This window comes from Agelaius phoeniceus, chromosome 1 (assembly GCF_051311805.1).
Source record: "Agelaius phoeniceus isolate bAgePho1 chromosome 1, bAgePho1.hap1, whole genome shotgun sequence".
Lineage (NCBI taxonomy): Eukaryota > Metazoa > Chordata > Aves > Passeriformes > Icteridae > Agelaius > Agelaius phoeniceus.
Window position 1 is genome coordinate 135,118,149 of NC_135265.1, and position 21,822 is coordinate 135,139,970.

Here is a 21,822-nt window from a genome sequence, read left to right on the forward strand (position 1 = left end):
AAAGGTTGTGAGCACAAGCAAGGGCAATCAACTTTGCATCCAGCAGTTCAGAAATTTTGCTGCATGCTCTATTTTCACTGGGCAGCTTGTGCTCTCTGGTTTCAACCATTCAGTTTCTGGGAGAGCTTGTTTGGTGCTGCTTTTCTTTAGAAGGTTAAAAAAAGTTCAGTAAATCCAGGAAGATGTCTAAGGTTTCTTTCATCTGCCACTCTACGGTCTGCAAGTATACCTCCCTTTTGACAAAGTTCTGCTCTTCACCTTAAAAATACGTCTAAACATTTAACTTCAGATCTTGTTTCTTACATTTTTTGTGTGTAACTGAGTTTGAGGGTTTGTTTGGGATGTTTTTTTTTTTGTTACAATGTTTTTATTCACTCTGCTTACAGGAAGGAGATGCACACAATATATAAACTAAATAAACTTTTTATTAGCAAGGCTCTTAACATACAGTCTTGCATTCAGCAGCTTAGCTGACGAAAACAGTTTAAAGCGGATTGAATCACTCTAGGTACTACTAAAACTGTGGATAGGTGCTGTATCCCTGCATAAAAACCTGTTTAATTTTCAGTTTAATTCACACCAATTTCAGCTGACTTCTCATTTTCTACATCAGCTGGGGAAGCCACTGGTTTGGTTTTTTTGGAGAAGACTACCAAGATACTTGTACTGTTGAAGTGTGATTCTATTTCTGTCCATTCACATCTCTGAGTCTGTCCTGTTTTCTCCTACCCTTAACTCCCCCATCTTCTCCCAGAGTGGTGGCGGTTGTGCGTCAGGGCTGGTCTCTCCTTTGTCATTGCACCCATTCCTGTATGTGGAAACTGTGTTTGCAGTCAGCTTGAGCTCCTCCATCCAGCCACCTCCCCATCACCTTCCTCTGAAATGCCAAGTCCCTTCCTTGCCTTCATTCTGATGTGTCATAGGCTCTATTCCACGTTAAATCCTAACTGAGACAGTAGCTGAAGCTTCTACTGTAGACCTACCTCTAACCCACTCCCCATCTTGCTCAGTCCATGTCATACAAATGATTTCTCAGTCCTGTCTCTCCCCCATAAAACTGGAGGGAGTCTTGCACCTTCTTCTCTTGTTCTTTTCCCTTTCTTGAATCAATGGTCAGTCACATTTGGCCACGTCTGGTTTGAGTCACAAATTCCCAAACTGATTTTTGCTTGATTTTCAAATTCCAATTGGGTTGATGTTTTTCTGGTATCTCCTTAGAATTCAAGCCAAATGTGCCAAAAAAATGAACCCTCTTCCTTACCATTATTCCTCCCTCTTTCTCTTGCAGTCTTTGATCACCATCATCATCACATTCCAGTGAGATAGTTACAAAAATGCTACACAATATCAGATATTTCTCACTAGCAACTCTCTCTACCACTTGCTTTAGCGTTCTGTCCCTACTGCTCTGCTGCAGCTTTTACTACTGGAATCTGTCAGTCATTAGTTTCAGTACCAGATCCATGCAAAACACCTTCTCCCTCATTCTGAACACTGCAGCTCTCTGAATGCCTTTTCCTCTGCAGCTTGATCTTTCATTTGACTTGGGTTCCCTACTTTTCAAAATCAAGATAATTGACTTCTAGGTGATACTATTTTAATTTTTTTGCCTTCAGTCTGTAATCAGTTTTCACACATTAAGATAAAACAAGCCTAGCATGCAAATCACAGGAATATTTATCATCTAATCAAAAGAGAGGTTTTGCTCACAAGTTGCTTACAGAAAATGTTCTGTGTTTACATTTCTCATCTTAAAAAGAAGTATGATGCAAGCATACTCCAGCAAAAGATGAAAACTGGCACTGCCACACATAAAGAAATTATATTTACACATATCTCCAAGTCCAGGTGCATTGGGTGTGAGCAAACACAGGTAGATGAATACAGTCCTTTATGTAATTTCAAACTGGAATTCCAGCATACAACCAGCATAGCAGGTCTAACAGAAATGGCCAAGGTCAGAGTATTGACTCAGTTAATTGTGCCAGGGAGATGTAAGGTAGCAGGATCAGTTCTCAAACAATAGCTCACTGTTCACACAGCAGCTGGTCCTAGCATCCAAACCAATGAGAAATATTTGTATATCTAGTTAAAGGACAACCTAAAAAATGCCAGGATTCTATGGTATTTTGTGAATACATAGCAAACCTAGTTGTTAATTTTCTTTATGCTGGCATGTAAGTCTACAGAGGGTGTCTAGGGACAGTTTATTGAAGCATCCACTGTAGGCTGGTACTTACTGCCAGTGATCTCAGAATAAAGAGAGGGAGGAGGAAGGTGCAAATTAGAGTTACTTAAGTCTTCAAAACAAGTTGTTTCCTGGTTTTGATGACTACTGATTACACCTAGGTTTTAAGAGTTGGTTTATGATGGCCTGAAAGTACAAAATTATCAGTTAGAAAATTACCTAACATGCAGACAGGTATAATATGAACCCAAGTTCAAGGTATGTTTGAGCTGAAATGTTCTAGTGTCTGTAGACAAAACCATCTTTAAAACAGCACTTAGATTCACTATAGCTACTAAATAACACTAGAAATGCTTTTCCCTTTGCCTGTAATCCTTGTTCCTTACACCAAATCCTTGACCACACAATTCTCCATGTAATTCAAGCTTCAAAAATAAATTAAACTGAAACTCCCAGTGTACCATATTCCCAAAAACACACTGTTTCAGAAAAAGAGCTGTTTATAATTCCTTACTTCAGGTTTGTACCCCTAATGCCCCTAAATGTCACAAAGCCCTTCTTTTTCTGTCAAAGATGCTTCAGTTTTCATTCTTTCTGCTAAGTAAAATCAACTGTTATAGTTATTTCAAACAAAACTTTTCTTTCAGGCTGGGCAAGGAGAAATGGGGAAAATATTTATACAACAAGCTTTCACATCTGTTGAATGCTCCTGTCTTGCTCCCACTTTAAAATAAGAACCGAAAAATTAAGACAGAACATTGTTATTGTATGGTTCTAATGGATTATCTAAATTAAGATGTAATAGTATAAACCTTTTGGCATTTTTGGTTCCCTTATTTACTCAAAATTAAATCATTGCTGTATTGACAGTGATAAAATCAGCTGCCCTTAAAGCACATGTGTGCTACCTCTTCCTGTTTAGAAAGGTCTGGAAGCACTGTCAGGATCCTGCTATTACAAGAAGATGCTTGTTTCTCAGAAGTAGAAAATATGGTAGCAGAGTAACAAAGCCTTATCTCTTGGCAGCCCACGTCGCTGATCCGGTCCTACAGCTTTTTCAGCAAAGACAAGTCCTCACACACGTTACAAATCCCAGCCAGCTGTTGGAGGAGCAGCTCCCGTGCAGGGCTCTTTTCACAGCCCCACATCTCCCCCAGGAGGGTGGGACACTCCCACTATTGGCACTTCAGCACCTGTACATCTGCACTTCATACTGCACATGTTCCTCACTGCTTTCCTCCCATCACCCCTCACTTGTCATCACTTGTCAGCTGTGAAGACTCACTACAAGTTTGCACATTTTACTCCCTTTTGTTCTCTTTTAAGAGCATTTGACCTAAAAATGGCCTTTCCTTTCAACTGGGTATGCAGGTCAAGCCTCTCTCAAAGTTTAAGTTTGAGTTTGATTTCCTCCAGCTTTGAGTAAATACTCTCAACTTCTGGCTCTAGCTTTCTTTTCAGTTCTTGAGCTGTGAGAGAAAGAAGCTATAGCCACCTCCTTCTACAAAATGAGTATTTTTCATTATGCAAACATCACTCTATGAAATTATTAAAAAGAAGTTGCCTACATCCACCAGGCCAGAAGTAAAATACAAGACTTCCCCAAGTGCTGAGGACAAGGGACCTGGAGCTGTGGGATACACTTTGGTGTCCCTTTCTCAGTGCATAACCACTGGGGAGCCGTACTCTTTTCATGCAGTCACTGGCAAGCTCAGGCTTCTAGTCCAAGAAAGCACTTTGCTGAGAGAGAGAAGAATCCAGTGGTGTTGTCACCGCTCTCTCTGGATTACTTGCAGAAAGGATTCCTGTGTTTACTCACTTGGGTGAAACTTAGGCTTACTCCTGTGTGGAAAAAGTTTTAAGTACAATTCAGTCAGAAGATGTACTGGAAAGAGTCAGGTTGTTAGCAAAATCTAGTAGGAGAAATCTTACTCCCAGTTCAGCATCTGGACACTACTTGAAATACTCTTAGCAATAATTTTCACAGCATTAAGAACCAAATCCAAGTGTAAAAGCTGTTTTGCCCCTAGCCTATTAGAAAATACACAGTATGGGTTAACACAGCTTTAAAAATTCTGAAAATCCAAATTAACTTACTTCAGCTAAAAATTATGTTCTTCCTGTCTGCATTTTCATGATAAATCTTAAGTAGGAAGTACCCCTTTAAAATACACAATGTTTAAAAGTTTATTGTTCTCAATGAAAGAAGAGCTGAAAGAAAGTCTCCCTTCTGTAAATTATTATATTACACAAGAAATTCAAATGTTTGGGCTTTTTTTTAATCTGAGAAACAAGGTGTTTCCCCAAAAGACAACTATTCAGTGCCAACATCTAATTCACAATAAATGCAGTAGGTAAAACTATCTTAAGGTAAAGCCCAAACTTCTCTATCACCTAGTTCCTCAAAATACTAAATAGGAGAGAAACAGAAATTTCTCTCAAAATCAGAAAAGCAAAAATTAAAAAGTCTAGCTACAATCTAGCAATTCCTAGAAGACACAAGATGATCTTTTAGCAAACTTAGGTTGAAAAAAGTATTTTTACACTGGCTAAATAAACATGACCACTGAGTTTTCTCTGCCCAACTATGGGGTCTCACAGGCAACTTTTTATCTCAAAAATACTGGCATGATTGATGGAAAAAAAAAAAAAAGCAATTAAACCTCAAGGTGCTGTAAGACTGCAGTGAAAGATTAGGTCAAAGATCTCTGCTACAAAATTGTCACTACAACACACAGAACTTGTGAGTAGCTGCAGCAGCTGAAGCTCAAAAAGGGGCTGAAGGTTCTTTCCCCATTTTGCAAAATAACTGCTAAGTAAATCTCTTTTTTTTTGCTGGCATTTTAAATGTCTCCTGTGATTTATGAAAAATCAGTAACATGCCACGTGTTGTATTTGGACATTAATATTGACACAAAACTGCAGGAATTTAGTCACAGTGCAAATGTATTCCCAATAACTAAACTGCAATAAAATTCTATAATCAAGTATTTATAACAGTTAAAATTATTAGGTATCACAGGTTTAGAATTGGTTTCTATATACAGAGTTTCTTCCAGAGAAAGCAAATTGTAGAATTGCAATTAAAATATGAAGAAAACAAGCTTAGACTTTAGTGGAATTAAAATCAGCTCAATATCAGTATAAAAAAGTACCTTAACTAGTACTGACAATGCATGGCTAAAGCCAACCATGTGGGCAATGCAGAAATTGATAGAAATGCTCCTTATTTTGTGTTTATGCTGTTAAGTGGCTCTAGACTAAAATTTATTATTAGTAGTAGCATAATTTAATAAATTATTTTGGACTTCCACTGAAAATAGTAACTTTAATCCTTGTATCCTTTACCTTTTCAACTTCTATGTCCAAATCCTGAGTAACTTACTCAGATGCATAAAGATCTGCAGTAGCCACAGAACCCTGTAATTCAGTAGGCACAGAAAACAGGCATTTATTGAATATAGCTATCTAGCATTTATGAAAGTTAAGACAGTTGGGAAACCAGCAACCACTAGCAGTTTCACAAAGCCTAACTTCCTTTTTAAAATCTACTGAAGTTCAATATGGAGATTTTTAATCACGCAAACAGAATACTTGAAACTAACATGACATTCTTTAACAAAAAAAAACTCCCAAAGAGAAAAATAACACCTTTTCCAACATATTGGACCCAAATGAAAACATTTGGTAAAGAAACAGTTAAGACCAATCACTTTTGTCTATTGAGAGTTCTGGGAATTCACTTTCCTAACTTAACCTCATGACAGTAAATAACCTCATGACAGTAAATACGAGTGTGTTTAGTTGAACTAACTACTGTAAAACCCAGCAAATGATATCTAGGTCTTACATTACGGAGTGGAAAGATGGAACTTGGATTCAGAGGTAGGTACGAGTTAAGTCTTTGTCTTTCATTAAAAGCTTTAAGATTTAAAGGAACTATTGCATGTTTGTTTTGAAATTGGTTTGTTTTTTAGGTGGCTGTAAGAGACAAGCCTTTCTTAAGTTTCAAAAACTGCAGGCTAAAATATTTTACTATCATGTGCTGCTCTAGAAAAAAAAAAAACAGAACCCACTTTTGGTCAAATGGGAGAATATCTATCACCCACCCCACCTTCATCAGCCAAGTAATCCCATTTGGTATTCCTGATCTTGGAAGCAAAAACCCCTCAATTTTCTCATGTAACTAATTTTTCAGTAGTACACTAGATATTCATGATATTGACACTGTAATAAGAGCACTTACATCAGTACTTTATTGTTTATGTTAATGCGTATTCTCAGAAATGTACATGTCACTGAAGGGGAACATCTCATATTAGTCTTTGTGCACTCACCCAAGTCTAGGCATAGTGTGAAGAAACATTAATGGATTGTGTCAAATCGTTAAAGAGTAAATGGGAATGCTTATTCTTTTATTCCAATTACCAGGATAATTTAAAACTGTTGAGGAATACTTCTTGCTTACAGAAGTCCTTCTTATAGTAGAAACCATTTTACTAAGTGCTCATTCCAAGTTATTACTGTGGCAAATAAATAAAATCCTTGTTTCAAGCAGAGGGCTCCAAATTTGCTTTGGGACAAAGAATCACTTTGTACAAACAAGCTTTCTGCTTTTAGAAGTTATTTCAATTGCATGGTAAGAGTATTCTTGTCACATTTGACACTAAAATGTAAAACCACTCTGGTAGGCATTGCCTTTCACAAACGAAGTTTGCTCTTGTAGTTGAGCAAGAGATGACAGACAGGCAGGCCAATATAAGTTAGTCTCATTTTCTGTTTATCTGGAAGCAGTTCCAGTTGAGATCAGTTGAAATAGCAGATCAATTTTTTGTATTTTTAAAGACTGAAGTATCGTAATATCCTTTACCAAGCAATACAAGCGCAGGTTACTTGTACACAACAGAAATGTGACTGCTATCAACTTTTGCTGCCAGTGAGTTTTCTGTTAAGACTACATCTGTAACCCTGGATGTGAGAGTTTCTAATGTCTTGTTTATGGTACCCCCTCACCTCCTCCATCCCCACTTTCAATCAATTCATGTTTCTTCTTTTGTCTTATTGCCAAGCATCGTGCAATGCCCAGTGCACCTCCTTTTAAAAACCGTACAAAGTTGTCTCCCACCAGAGGCCCTAAAGCAAAGAGGTTGGCTTCTTTAGTGCATTCGTAAGTGTACGGATCAATCTCTATAGGATTCCCCTTGCATGTGATGGGCTGATTAGAGTGATGACCTATGCTATGTCCTTGGTCCTTTAAAAAGAAAAGATTTGGGTGAGAACCTATCAGAACTAAGGCTACAGAAAACTTCAAAATTTTCTTCAGTCCGGAGGCACTCTGAAGAACACATTTCATCTCAGGCTTGAAGGAAAGTACATTGTGTTCAGGGAAACTAGTGTAAGCAGAATGTTGGTTAGAGTCCATGGTATGAGACTGAGTACACATCATGTGATAGACCTTATGGTATTCAGGGTAAAGCTTTTTAGGTAACTGTTTGAAAATTAGGCTTGTATCGGTAACTCTTCTACGAAACACATGGACCACGGGGATGTTGTTGTTATAGGCACATAGTACTGCATCAGCTGCTGTTAGTCCAGCACCCACAATCAACACAGGGTCTGCCTTCCCACGTAACTTTCCTTTGCTGATTGCGGCTCCGAAGTCAGACATGGAATGGAGGACAAAAGGAAAGTCTTCTCCTTCAACTTGCAGTCGGCCAGGAGAATCAAAGGTTCCAGTTGCAAGAGCCACATTCTCAGCAAAGAGGCAGAAGGGCACATGAGAGCCATCTGTTGCTCGCTGATAACCTCTGACTTCCCAGTTTCTCTTATGAAGTGATTTCTGTCCATCTTCCATTTCCAAATGCTGTGTTGAAATATCTTCATTTTGGTGACTCCTACCTTCATCATCCTTTTCTCGGTAAAGCCTGGACACTGATGTTATGTAAACATTGTCTCTAAAATTCTTTTGGAGGCCCATGACTTTTACATAGTGTTTATAATAACAAGCTATTTCCTCTGGCATTACTCGATCACTCTTTATATTTCTGAAAGAAAATTGAATGATTCTGGTTAATAAATTGACCTTATTGGTAATTTGAATATCAGATATGATATACCACATGGCAGGTCAAGTTTATGAGGACTGAATCTGCTCAGTGTAAATGACTCTGAGTTCAGCATCTTTAAAGGCATTTGATTTATTTGTTCTCTTGTTTCCTGATACACAAGACCAGCTAACTTTTTAAACATAGTTTTAAGTGCTTATGCAATGTAAATTGCTATGGTGATTAAGAAATTAGGTGTAACAAAGCTCTGGAGTACCCCAGCAGCTCCATATGGAAGTGTTTCACAAAGTTTAACATCACAACTATAAACAATACAGTACTGGCTAAACTTGTACCCTATGAGAATACACTTACTTACAATCTAATTAATTAAATGTCATAGTTAAGTGCTAATTTTGAAACTCTAGGTTCAATATGTTACTGGAACCAAGTATTCATTATACTTTACAAAAGGCCTCTCCCTTGGGTACGGTTAAGTTCACTAAGTATCAAATGAAGTAGTTCCATGTCACATGAATGAGCAAAGCAAACATGACACAGAGTGTTAATGCAACTATGTAAACAGGATTGTGAGGTTCAAGTGTTCAATAAAAACCATTTATGCACTGCAACCCTGCTATTACATCTGTGCTTTTCTCATGATTATTGCAGTCTCATTTATAAGAAAAATAGCTGACAGTGTAATTATTTGGAACAGTTGCATGAATTTTGCTGCTTCTTTAGAAGTAAGCTCTAGGAAAAGGGCAAAATAAACTGTAGTGAACATCAGGATTGCCACTAAATTACACTTAAAATCATATTTACAAGTAATCAAGCTACTCATTTTCTTAGACTAACAATATAATAGCACATGTTCTTTTAAATGCTCAGGTTACTACTCTGGAAATCCTCTGAGATATTTATAGGAAGAGAATAATGTGACAGTGTAACACCTCTTGCAAGGAAACTTAGGAAACTATTCTACATAACTAGAATTTTACATTATCATCAATCCTGTTAAATAAGCTTGTTTAATTGTAGTATAACAGGTCAGCATTCCTGGTTTTAGCATTGTTGAAAACTATAATACATAGCTTCAGATAATAAGCAGCTTATGGGATTTTAGTTAGACAAGGAGGCAAGATTGCAGTGGTTATCTAAGAAAAGGATTAAAGAACAAAGCTACAGTTTCCTCACTTCAAGGGTTGTCCTGAAATGAATAAGTCTGCCCTTAAAGTCATATGCTTGAGTAACTGTACTTCTTCTTTTCCCATACATGGTACAAAACCAACTTCCTTTAATTTTGCTAGAACAAAGTAAAAAAAAAATTAAAATTTTAGAAAAAGCTTATGTAGAGTGTTCCTAGGTTCATCTGCTGACACAGACCTTTATGAACTGAAGTAAAACTGGTGAGCTTGCACAAAATTAACTTTTCTTCTCAAGTTTTTTCAAGAAATATATTGCCACAAATTAACACAGAAATACTGAATTATTCTCTTAAAATTAAAATTCATAGATTTCAGATGCTGCAGCTTTGCCTGTAAAAGCAAATGCTGAAATATTTAACTTCCTGAATTGCAAGCAAGCTGGTGTGCGCAGCAACTTCAGCTGCATGAGTGTTGAAAGAGGAACTTGCAGTACCTCCTTCAGTGGATTTGAAATTCCTTCCCTCATCTTCCCTCACCTCTGATCAGAACTGCTTTCAGCAAGTGCCTCTTTCTGAAATGCTGCTGGAACACACTGCTGCCTGTACGTTTGCTTTCAGTGCACTCACCAGCAACTATTCTGCCTGACCATTGTCCAGTTTTTTTCCATCAGAATACACACAGCAGAAGAATTTCCAGTGCCATCAAGCAATTTAATAAACTAAACAAGAAGCCCTCCTCTGAACAGTGAAGTCTGAATATTTTCCAGTTATCTGGATTTTTATAGCCATTAGGATTCCCAAGTAGATTCTGCAGTATCTTTACCTGCGTTTGCTAGCTGCCCACTCCTTAAAGCTGAGGCCAGGCAATTCCATCCAGTCTCCAAAACTGATGGTTAGCATGGAGCCCTCCATGGACTATGGAGAAAATATGAAGATGCGTGATCAGACACATTTCAAATTCAAATTTCAATTCAAATGTAAAATGTAAATTAAAAAAAAATATTCAAATGTAAAAACCAGTGAAGCTCTTCTCATTGTACTCATTTAGAGCAACAAAATACCAGAAAACAACATAAAACCAGGACATTAAATGAAGAACTGAGAACTATTTCTGTGTTACACTTAGATAATAAGCAACCACATGAGCTAAAAAAGGTGAAGAGAGAGCATATGAAAAGAAAACTAAAAGCAAGTTATTTGAGATGCAAAAGAGGAAGGAAACACAAAACATGTGAAAGCAGCATCATATAAAGACACCAAAATTTAAGATTGGGTATAAAAGCACCTGGAAACAATGCAGACAAGAAAAAAAAGTTACAGAATATACTCTTCATTATAATTCATTAAATGTGAACTAACAAAGAACCTGGTAATATAAGACAGCACTCATGGTCACAAACACCCAAGTAAAAGGCAACTTCTTCCTTCCTTTCTCATATCCCCCACTTACTTGGGCTTTGCTAAGGAGCAGCTGAAACTGCAATTGGCACTACCATCTAAAACAGCCCTAGAGTAAGGCAGTAAGAAAAATCCCAAACCACAGAGTTATCAAGTCACTCTAGGAGCGAGATGAAACTTTAACTCACATGCCAGGCCCCGCCAGGTGGCCCTTTTCCAAGCACTATGTGGGGAATGTAATTATGCTGTTCCAACTTCCAGTGCAGAACAGGCGGGTAGTCATAGCCAAAGTCAGCGTCCGGGTGAAGCAAGGTATCAAAAAGCACTGCAACTGGGTTTGAGGAGCGTCCTTCCAGGCCTTCTGACAGGTACTCCAGATCCTGAAGGATGACAAATTTTAAACTTTTCATGTCCATCATGCTACTCTGATGTGCAGAAGTTGAATTGCAACAGAAAACACAGTTCAAATTGCATTTTAGGTAAAGGTATTTAATGTAGACGTTCAATCAAAACGCTTTTCAGAAATAACTGCTATGATTCAGTTCTTTGTAACTCTGAATAGTACATCTCACTCATTTTAAAATTACATGTTAATAACAGTAATTCTGGGGCAAGTCAGTATTTGCAGAACAAAGAAGTATGTGGACAAACAGAGATCAGAGCAACTTAGTAACATCTATATTTATATACAGCAGACTTCTTTTAACAAAGGACTGCTAATATTTCTAGGAGCCCCATTTTGATAAAGCAAAATTGGAATCTAAAAACATTAAGCTTTAAACATCGAGTAGAAAAGGCTCTTTTGACAGTCTTAGCTTGTTCCAACACTAACTGTATTATATCTTAAAATAATGAAGATAAAATTAGCATTATTTTTAAAAAGTAAAACTAGGATTATTTTACACACCAGTTAACATTGAGAAAAATTTCTAGAACTTTGTAAAGTTCACATTTCAGATCTATTAACCAGTCTTGTTCTAATAATTGCAAAAATTATACAATAGCAAATATTTAGAGAAAATAGAGATTTGAAGAAAGAACTGGACATAAAACCAATTTTGGCTGACAAAGTCAGTACAGCTTAGCCTCCTAATTAGTCAAAATATTAGGGGGTTGGGAGAAGATGAAGTACATGAAACATCTGTAGCCAAAACTTAGGCAACTTACTCTCCCGCAAAAGAAAAAGCCCTTGAGACCTAGGGTAAACATCACATGCAAATAGCACAGCACTGAAACAAAAACACCCTCCATAATCCAAAGCCAAACAAATTCCTATTTACTCTCTACAAATATAAATCCATGTTTGTATTTCAAATAAATTAGTCACAAAGGCAATACAGTGATAACATTGTCAGTAATCCATCAGAAGTACAATGAGGTGAGTGGAAAACAGTGTTAAGATGGCAAACCAATGGACAAGTGGAAAGAAAAATGCTGGAGAAGATTTAACCAATCAAATCAGACAGAAAAATTGGACATGTACATGGGTAACAACAACAGGACAAGAGCAACTGTCAATACAACACAAATACTGAAAGATGCATACTGTTCCAAAAAGATAAATGGATTGTGTTTATAGAGGATATATGTGCCCAATACAACTAAAAATGAAATTTTAGTAAGAATTGTAGTATTTAAGAATATTTAAACTTGAGCTATGTGTACTTTATGTATGTTAGTAGCACGTGTTCCTTGGTGATAATGCCCAAACATCCCAGGACATGACAACTGGAATTCCTGCATCAGTCACAGACCAAGTCACGCTTTAGACGCTCCCAGCAAGTAGTAAGAACACAACAAAAAGCAGTAAAACCAAAAGACACCACAAACTAAAAGCCTTTAAAAGCCACAAACAACACTACACAGCCCAGGTTTGGATCTAATGGCCATGAGTTGACTCTATTTAAACTAACAGAATAACAAAATAACTTATTAATGCACTATTGCTTGCAGTAGGAAAAGAGCTAGACAAGAAGGCAACCAAAGCTTACTTGGTCAACAATGGAAAGATGTCGAGCTTCTTCTAATTTTGTATGCAGAATGGGGTTTGGGTGTATAGCTTCAGGAGACAAATATGGCCTGTACCCAGAGAGCAGGTAAGAAAGGCAAATTCCTGAAGGTCCATTTCCTATTAAAGAAAAAATTTACTGCTTTAGTAAAAATGTTTATAATCTACAGTTTGTTAATCACTAAATATAAAACAACAAAATAATACTGAAGTAGTATAATGCTAGACTGCCTTGATTTCAAAGCAGCTTATAAACTTTGCAGTAAAATAGAGTTTTATAGAATTTTATAGGACCATCCTCCAAATACACAGAGCAAAGTTTTTTTCAGTTAAAGAGAAACAAATGTATAACTTTTACACCAGGAAGCAAAATGCATATAAAGAAATTCCCTAATTTACTATGTCAAACTCGCTACTGGGTGAAAATGGCCTGACAGATAATGGTCTGCCTGTCAGTCACAGTGATAGCTGAATATTATTGTCATCTTACAACTTTGCATTCTCACAGGCACTGTACAACACAGAGCAGAAGGACAATCTGGATTATATTCTCTTCAGGTCTGTCCATAAAATAAAGGGAAGACAAGCAGAAAGCTTAAGACTGAAAGTCAGAATAGAAGTTACAGACAATGCAAAACAACAACATAAAAGCTAAGTGACCACAGACCTCCTGTGGGTAAGTGGTAGAGAACATGAAACTCATGTAAGTCCACATTCATTGTTCAGCAAGAGTATCAAGTCAAACACCTTAACCAGCTTTGTAGCATTTTTAATTTGTATATGTGTATTGCTGAAATTTTAATAGACAATTATTTTTAAAATGTTATTAAAAGTATGAGATAGATGGGACCAAAACATTACAATAAGGTAAACATTTTTATTTATTTGACAGTATTAAACAAAGTAGGGGACCATATTTATCACATGCAAATACAGAAGTAACATTCAGGTTGCAAATTCAGACATCAAAAGTTACAGAAAGTGAAATCAGAAAGTATGTGCTACGATACAAAATTTAAATATGTGGCTACGTGTTGTTATTTCTATAGCTCCTCTTACTCATTAACTGAATGAAAAGCACAGTGTTCTCCTAATGAGCCACTTGTCAGTACTTTGTCTTTGTTTGGACACATGGTATTTAGCACACATTGCAAATTCTGGGTTTAAGTTACTAATTCATTCATATTTTAATATAGCAGGCATTGTTTAATATTTATTCTTACTTCATCTCTTGATGTCAAGAATTCACAGGTCATTTACTTTTCCCCATCACCTTTGCACACACAATTTTAACAATCCCATTTCTCCAATGCCTGTCTCTTCTCCTTTTCCTTATTCCTCTGTCCTAAATCCCCCATTACTTCACTGAGGGCCTGTTCATTCCCAGTTTCTTCATATGCTGGATCTCTTTTTCCTCTTTCACCAGGCTGTACTCACCTGGTCCCCAGTGGCAGAATATCCCATACTTTATTACAATGCTGTGCATAGACTGGTCACAGCCAGAGGCTACGGAAATCATCTAAAGAATCTAAAGACAGTGAAAAAGTTCTTCCTTACTCTCACACTGTTCTGCCCTCCCACAAACAGATCAACATAAGATAGCTGGATGTGATTCAGTCCAGGAATTTAAAGCTTAAAGAAGATGCAAGCACCTACTGTCACCCATTTGCCATGAGATAGATGTGAGAGAGAACTGTAGCAATACAGAGAAACTGTATCCATAACAAAATCAAATTAATTGATGAAAACACTTTAATCATAGTGGTTCACAAGCATTTCCATGGCTAAGTAAATTCTTAACTGTTTTTAGAATTATAACTTGAATGCAGTAAAGAATTTTTTAATGTTTTTACAATTGCACAGCTAGCTTTATTTTCCCACTGGCATATAAAAAAAGCTCATCCACAATGGAAAGAGGAAAATGTGTGCCATAGCCAAAGATGCCATGCTAAAGAGCATTCCTACTGGATAAGGCTAAAAGAAGGAAATGGTTAACAAATGTCACCCAAATAAAGACTGGCAAGGCCCAAGGAAATTACTGAGGAGGGGATGGATGGGTTATGTCTAGGGCTTAAAGGGATCACTTCACAAGGATCCATCCTCACACCACTGCCAACTTCAACCAGCCTCACTTCTTTCTGAATAGAAATTTGTTGAGGTCAAGTCCAGCCGTGTGCCCTGATGGCCAAGGGCATCCTAATCTGTATCAGGAGCATTGTGGCCAGCAGGAGCAGAGAGGTCATTCTTCCCCTGTACTCGGCACTGGTGAGGCTGTTCCTTGAGTGCTGTGTCCAGTTCTGGGCCCTCAGTTTGGGAAGGAGTTTGAAACACTTGAGCACGTCCAGAGAAGAGCAATGAGGCTGCTGAGGGGCTTGGAACACAAGCCCTGTGAGGAATGACTGAGGGAGCTGGGGGTGTTTAGCCTGGAGAAAAGGAGACTCAGGGGTCACCTTATCACTCTCTACAACTCCCTGAAAGGTGGCTGTAGTCAGGTGGGGGTTGGTCTGTTTCACCAGGCAGCAACTGACAGAACCAGAGGACACAGTCTAAAGCTGCACCAAGGGAAATTTATATTGGATACTATGGAAAAGTGGTATTATGGAAAGAGTGATAAAGTACTGGAATGGCCAGCCCAGGGAGGTGGTGGAGTCACCATCCTTGGATGTGTTTAAAAAAAGACTGGATGTGGCACTCAGTGCCATGGTTTAGTTGGGGTGTTGGGGCATGGGTTGGACTCAATGATCTTGAAGGTCTCTTCCAAACTAGTCATTCTGTGATGTTAAGGTGAATTACTGTCACTGAGTTCCCTGAACTTTTCTTGGACCATCCAGGGAGCTGATCCAAACCTAGCTCCTATTCTTTAAGCAGACTGAATCCAAGGGAAAGGAAATCCCTTGAGGATATGCTGTTAAGAACACACAGAATGAATGTTCAGCTGCAAGGTCTGCAATTGGACTTGCTATGGTTTTCTCAGAAAATTCTTGGGAAAAAGAGAAAAAAATCTTTTTGAAATGACAAATTTTGTTTTTTATTTACACACGGTGCCTCTGATAAGACCTGTGACTGCAATTAGGAGATACTACTATTACACAAACTTTAGTTGTACAATGATATAATCAGAAACCTCATGACCCTGTTCATTTAAGAAGCAATTAGAAGTTTGTTTGAACATCAGCAAAATCTTCTCTTGATCAACAGCAAACTGTAGTACAATCACCCTTACATTATGTGTCTAAATTTAAAGCAAATATTCAACTTCAGGTATCGTAACAACCTTGTTATTTGGCTAGGAAGTGACAACATTCCACATAGTAATGATCAAAACTGGTGCAGAAGATGAAAATGTTTAGCACAGAGCATGTTCTAAACTTAAGAGTTTCAGCATGAAATTGTTGAACCCTGATGGAATGTATCTGTTTCTTCCCAACACAGGTACTGCACAGAAGTTAAACCAGTAGAGAGTGCGTTCATACACGGGGGGGCAGGGGGGATGACAACTATTTTCATACTCCTCTACTCCATTATCAAATCATTTTAGATCCCTTTGAAGGCTCTTCAGTGATAATACGCTGTCAGTGGAGAAGATCAGCTCGCAAGGTGTCTCAAATATATCTGTGAAGAAGCATTTGGATGATGGAGAAGTGGTCAAGGCAGCTGTATTTGATGTCAGCACCTAGAAAGGTGCTCTAGACAAACTAAGTATTGAGCACAGGTATTTGCATAACGCATATTTGCAAAACTAAACAGTGGAAACTGAATCATAAACCGTATGACAAACCTATACTAAGGCTGACAAAATGCCAGGGCACCATTCTCTTTGACTGTCATGCAGAATTCATCAAGTGATTCACGTCTGTCACACACACATCAGTCTGCTCCATGAGCACTATTTTAAACTATCATAAAGAGAGCTTTGAGAACAGGAGTCTTTGAAAGTTATGGAGACACCGTGAACACAATTATATTGCAACATCAATCTCCAAAATCTTTGCTTGTTTACAGGTAGGTACTTGCTCTAGTCCCAACAGCTTTGGACTAGATTATTGAAAACCTTCTTTACTTCAAATCTTTTCTTTATCCCCTCATGAAGTCATGGCAAGAATGAGCTGGTGACCAGCTGTTGTTGAAAAACCTTGGCCAATACACATTATGCTGGCACTCCCAATTAAGTTGTGTACCCATGGAGCCTCCTCCCTCTGTTACCCTGTCATTTCATAAGTACAAGCCCTTAAGTGTTCAATCAAGACTACAATTTATTATTTTAAACTAGCCGAATTGAGCTGGATTCATTTTGGAAAAGACAGGAGAATATTTAGATATTAGTGATGGATGCAACAGAGAAAAAGGACAATAATGAGAGCTTAGCACCTAACCAACACAGAGCACACATTATGCTTTTCACTCTTCCACATGAGCCCACAGATTTCTACTGGTGTACCACTGACAACCTCCATGCATACAGAAATAGACGTATCACATTAATCAAATCCTATGTCATCAACACTAGAATCAATACAGTTCTTCTGTTAATACTCCCATATCTGCTGCTAAATAACACAGCTGATTTTTTCAAAGCACAATTCAAATTCAAATATACTCCAACAAGTCCCTTAACATAATATAATGCTACTGTTGTTAATTATAACAACTGTATTACTCTAATAAAGATCTTCACTGTAAGGGTTCTAAACATTAGTTATTATTGATAAATTATTTCATGCAGCAGGTTGATAAAGGCAATGTCAGTGAATCTTTAAAAAGGTAAAAAACTCACCTATTATTACTACAGGCAGGGTAAGAAGGGAGTCCCCAGGCAGAACAGTTTCTTCAATTAAAGGCATTCTTTTAATCTTCCTCCCAAGGCTGTCACCAAAGTACTGAACAAAGGAATTCAAAAGCTGTCCTTCGCTTTCAGTGCCGCTGTAAGTTCTAATTAAGAAGGGCAGATGGGAGAAAACCAAATTGAAACAGTGAACTGTTGTCAGAACAGTCTCTTCAAAAATAGTCACTTTTGATGTTTTACTTTAAAAGCTACGAAACTGGTGAAATTGAGACCAAAACAGATATGTTTTATCCAATCTACACAATTTTACTCTTCAGCACAGCTTTTCTAACAGAAAATTTTTTAAAACTAGTTACTCCTAGCAAGTCTACAGAAGGATAACAAAAAAGCACAGATGGCTCTGCAGAAGTGCAGATTTCTAATCTCAGTTTATACAAAGCCAAAGTATAGCCACAAGCATTATTTTGATCCCACACACAGTAGAACTCATTCCTCATTATCCTTATCAAATCAGGAGATACACAGTGCCTAGCCAATTAACAACATTAAGGCCAGACAAAGCCTGAAGGAGCAGCTAAGGTACAACAGCAGCGTTCATATCCCTTCCTGCTGGCTGAGCAGCACACAGGACTTCACCTCAACAAATTTCCATTCAGAGAGAAGTGAGGCTGGTTAAAGTTGGCAGTGGTGTGAGGATGAATCCTTGTGAAGTGATCCCTTTAAGCCCTAGACATAACCTGTCCTACCACTATTAAAAGTTTTTACAGAAAGAATTGCCATGTAGTCAGGTCAGCTCCTACACAGCAGACTGCTTTCACCACTGGCCATTTTTCTAGATTTTTCAGTTGCTTCTCTGAAAAATACACCTAAGTTTCTCTTGTAACTCTTCACCATGTAGATGTGCTTCTAGAATACAAAGACTTGTTTTATAATGTTTTCTATTTAATTATTTAGGAGTCCTTTCTGAAACCTTTCCAGGTCATTGAAGCAGCACACAAACTATCAGTCTAGCTAGAAAGACAGAGTCAAATTAAAACAGTCTGTTACTGCAGTTATTTTGTCAAGTCTTTTGTAAAGTAAGGACAACCAATTTTTAATCAAAAATATCTGTAACAACAAGGGGCTATTTTTTTAGAAAAATTTCTAACAAATTTCTCTTTATAAACATGGTAATTATCAATAATAAATAAAAGTACTCTTATCTATTTCCTAAGGCTTTGCATATCTTAAAGCTATTCTAGCATTTCAGCAATTATTTTCTACACAGGATCAAAACTGTAAGATGTTGATCCAATTTCCAGGGCCTTCAAGAAGCCAGTGCCATGTACTGCCTCAACTCCCACAGCACCCAAGATTCTGTTTCAAAAGCCCTTCCTCAGTGGGGAAGTCTGAAGTAAACTGGAGACAGAGCGGTGCAGTAACAACAGCAGTAGCACAATCTGTAACACATCTCTCTGATGGCATTGTTAAAAAGGCTGGGGAGGTATTCTGAGGTGGCATTTATTTTGGAAAGTACTTGATATCACTATTCCCTGCGGTATAACAGAAAAAAAAAAAGCAAAAAAAAAAGCAAATTACTTGCTTACTGTTTGATTACAGCTGCACATTAGCTCTTGCAGACACCTAACATCCAAACAGCATGAGTTAGATGAAGACAAGGAGTCAGAGAGGGGATATCTAATTATCATACTGATTTTTTCACCTCTGCTTTTAGAAAGGAGCAGGTAGACCGTTTTATTTTCTGGCCTTTGCTCAAAGTTGACAAAGGCAATACTACCTTATGTTTTGCAAAAGACAGGCTTAAGGGGAGCACGCATGCTTTAGTGTGGCTTTACTGTACTTGCTGTGCTTGATGTATCATAAAACCAAAACAAACATTTCAAAACTTCTTTTAAGAGATATATGCACAATGCTATAGGCTACAGAAGAATCTTTTAACAATAAAAATGTTGCTTCAATGCATCTTAGTGTATGACAAATTACCAAACTGGTGATTTTGCACAGGAACATCTGCATACAATGTGCAGTTTCTTGTTCTTTGCACCGGAATACCTGCACACAAAATGCAGTGCACATGAAGGAGTGTTGTCAGCAGCATGTTCTTCCTTTGCAAGAACATCATACCAGAACCTAGCAAGATCTGAAGTTAGGGGCCACACCTTCCTAACCTCTGAGCAGCACTGAAAGCCACCAAGTACCAGCAGCTTGTATCTTGATAAAACTCACGGTAGACAGCTTTGCAGTGGTGGGGACTTGGCACAATCATCTACGACTCTAGTCCTGCAGACGTGCAAATGGGCACAAGATGAGTCAGGTCCAACACCAGAGCCTAATTTATCTTATACTGATCACTCAACCTGGGGAATTACATTCTGTCACTCAGATTCTAAACATATGTAAAAATGTGCCTTCACGGTTTTGCTTTTTTTTTTTTTTAACCCATTAAGAGAAAAAACACAACATACACATAACAGTTTTTCTCCCATTTGAAAAAGCTAATAATAATAATTTGATAACAACTCGTAATTTGTTGCAGGTTATTAAAATAAACGGCACCTTTTCCAGGTAGCTGTTTTGAAAGATGCTAGAATATACTGCGTACTTTCAGGAAAAAAAAAAGAAAAAAGAAATAAAGAAACGGACTGTGGTGGGCGGTTAACAGAAAACTCGTTATATAAAAGGAATCTGAATTTGGTCTCAACCTGACCCTTCCAGAAGAGAATTCACCACTGCCAGACTGTTGGATTTCGTTCAGGTACGCGGGCGGAGCGGAGCCCCTGGGGGCCGGCATCCCGGGCGTTGCAGCGCTGCGAGCCCCGGAGCGACACCGAGCATCAGCGGCCGCGGGCTGCCCCCGGCCCGGCTGCGCCTCGGCGCTGCCCAAGGTCACGGCGCGCCCGCCCGGGCCCCGCCGTCGCCATCCCTTCCTCGGCGGGGCCGTGCGGGGCCGGCAGAGCCGCGCTCGCAGCCGCAGCCCCGCGGAGGCCGCAGCCCCGCCGGTGTCCCCGTCCTGCCCGCGCCGCCGCCGCCCGCCGCCCCGCGGCCCGGCTCCGCGCCGCCCCACCGCCCCCCGCCGCCGCCTCACCTGAAGTGACCGGCCAGGGAGCAGCGGCAGCACCACACGGGCATGGGGAGCGCCGGCGGGGCCCAGCGATGACGCTGCGGGGGGACACCGCACGCCGGCTCCCGCTCCGCCTCCTGCCGCCGCCACAGAGGGACCCGCGCCGCGCGGTCCCTCCTCCTCCTCCCCGCTCACATGCGGCACCGGGTCACACGCGGGAGGAGGAGCCGCCGCCAGCACCGGCAAGGAGGAGGGACGAGCGGGGTGAGCAGAAAGGACGAGAGGAGCGGAGGGGAGGGGAGGGGAGCGGGGAGGAGAGTGCCGCTTCCCCCTGCCGCCGCTGCCGCGGCCCCGCGGGCCCGCTCCGGCAGGGGGATGCGGGCTGCGCCGCCTCCCCCGGGGAGGGCGGGGAGCCCCAGCCCGGCTCGGGAAGCCCCGGCCCGGCTCGGGCAGCCCCAGCCCGGTTCGGGCAGCCCCGGCCCGGCTCGGGCAGCCCCGGCCCGTCACGGGGAACCCCCGCCCGGCACGGGCAGCCCCGGCCCGGCACGGGCGCAGGGTCGGCGGAAGGCGGCGCAGCGGTGCGAGGCAGCCCCGCGGCCCCGTGAGGGGGCTGCCGTTCCTGAGGGGACTCACACCTCAGGGAGGATCCCGGCCCGCAGCGTCCTGCTCTTCCCCATCGGGTTTCGAGAGAGACGCGCATGAAGAAGTTGACAGAAATCAAACAATTAAAAAAATTACGACGCACCTTATGACTGACAGCCCCCTATTCGGGACAATGCTTCATATATGATCAGTTAATAGCTTCGAATGTGTCTTACCATAAATATTTTGCAGGAGTGCGTATCTGGGGAGAAAGCATTCCTTCCCTAGTCACACCCGTCTCAGTGACTGGGGTTGGCAGGAGCTCAGGAGGTCATCCAGGCCAAGCCCCTGCCCAGGCAGGGCTAGCTGCCCAAAACCAAGGCCAGATGAGTTTTGAGTATCTCCAAGGATGGAAAATTCATGACCTCCCTGAGCAACCTGCTGAGGTGTTTGACCACTGTGAGAATGAAAACGTGTTTCCTTATGTTCACGTGGATTTTCTTGTCTTTTAGTTTGTGCCCATTGACTCGCATCCTTTCCCAGGGAACCACTGAGTTCCCTCCCATTTTCTGATTAGATCTCTATTCTTCCCTCCCATTTATGGATTAAGG

The 21,822-nt window shown here is 39.8% G+C and overlaps 1 protein-coding gene and 1 long non-coding RNA gene across 4 annotated transcripts in view; one reads left to right on the forward strand and one right to left on the reverse strand.

Annotated features, from left to right (window-relative positions):
- Positions 1-407: 407 nt before the first annotated feature.
- On the reverse strand, positions 408-20,787 carry OSGIN2 (oxidative stress induced growth inhibitor family member 2). Its single transcript, XM_054635532.2, has 6 exons — positions 20,654-20,787; positions 17,560-17,714; positions 12,769-12,905; positions 10,966-11,157; positions 10,203-10,294; positions 408-8,232 (listed from the first exon to the last, which is right to left on the reverse strand). Exons 1-6 carry the CDS (start codon positions 20,695-20,697, stop codon positions 7,185-7,187), a joined length of 1,668 nt encoding a protein of 555 aa, XP_054491507.1. The 5' UTR covers positions 20,698-20,787; the 3' UTR covers positions 408-7,184.
- LOC143695481 (uncharacterized) overlaps positions 20,760-21,822 on the forward strand; it is a 32,870-nt gene continuing 31,807 nt past the window's right edge. For all 3 annotated transcript variants that reach the window (XR_013184706.1, XR_013184708.1, XR_013184705.1), the window contains exon 1: positions 20,760-20,893. This is a non-coding gene — a long non-coding RNA (uncharacterized LOC143695481). The remainder of the gene's footprint in view (positions 20,894-21,822) is intronic.

What these genes read in the sequence shown, in the direction of transcription:
- OSGIN2 (XM_054635532.2), bottom strand. Translation starts at nt 20,697, where the DNA reads ATGCCCGTGTGGTGCTGCCGCTGCTCCCTGGCCGGTCACTTCAG. An exon ending in CCTGCCTGTAGTAATAATAG is followed by an intron (nt 12,906 to 17,559) that starts GTGAGTTTTTTA and finishes TTTCTTTAATAG; the next exon opens with GAAATGGACCTTCAGGAATT. An exon ending in ATCTTTCCATTGTTGACCAA is followed by an intron (nt 11,158 to 12,768) that starts GTAAGCTTTGGT and finishes GTCATCCTTCAG; the next exon opens with GATCTGGAGTACCTGTCAGA.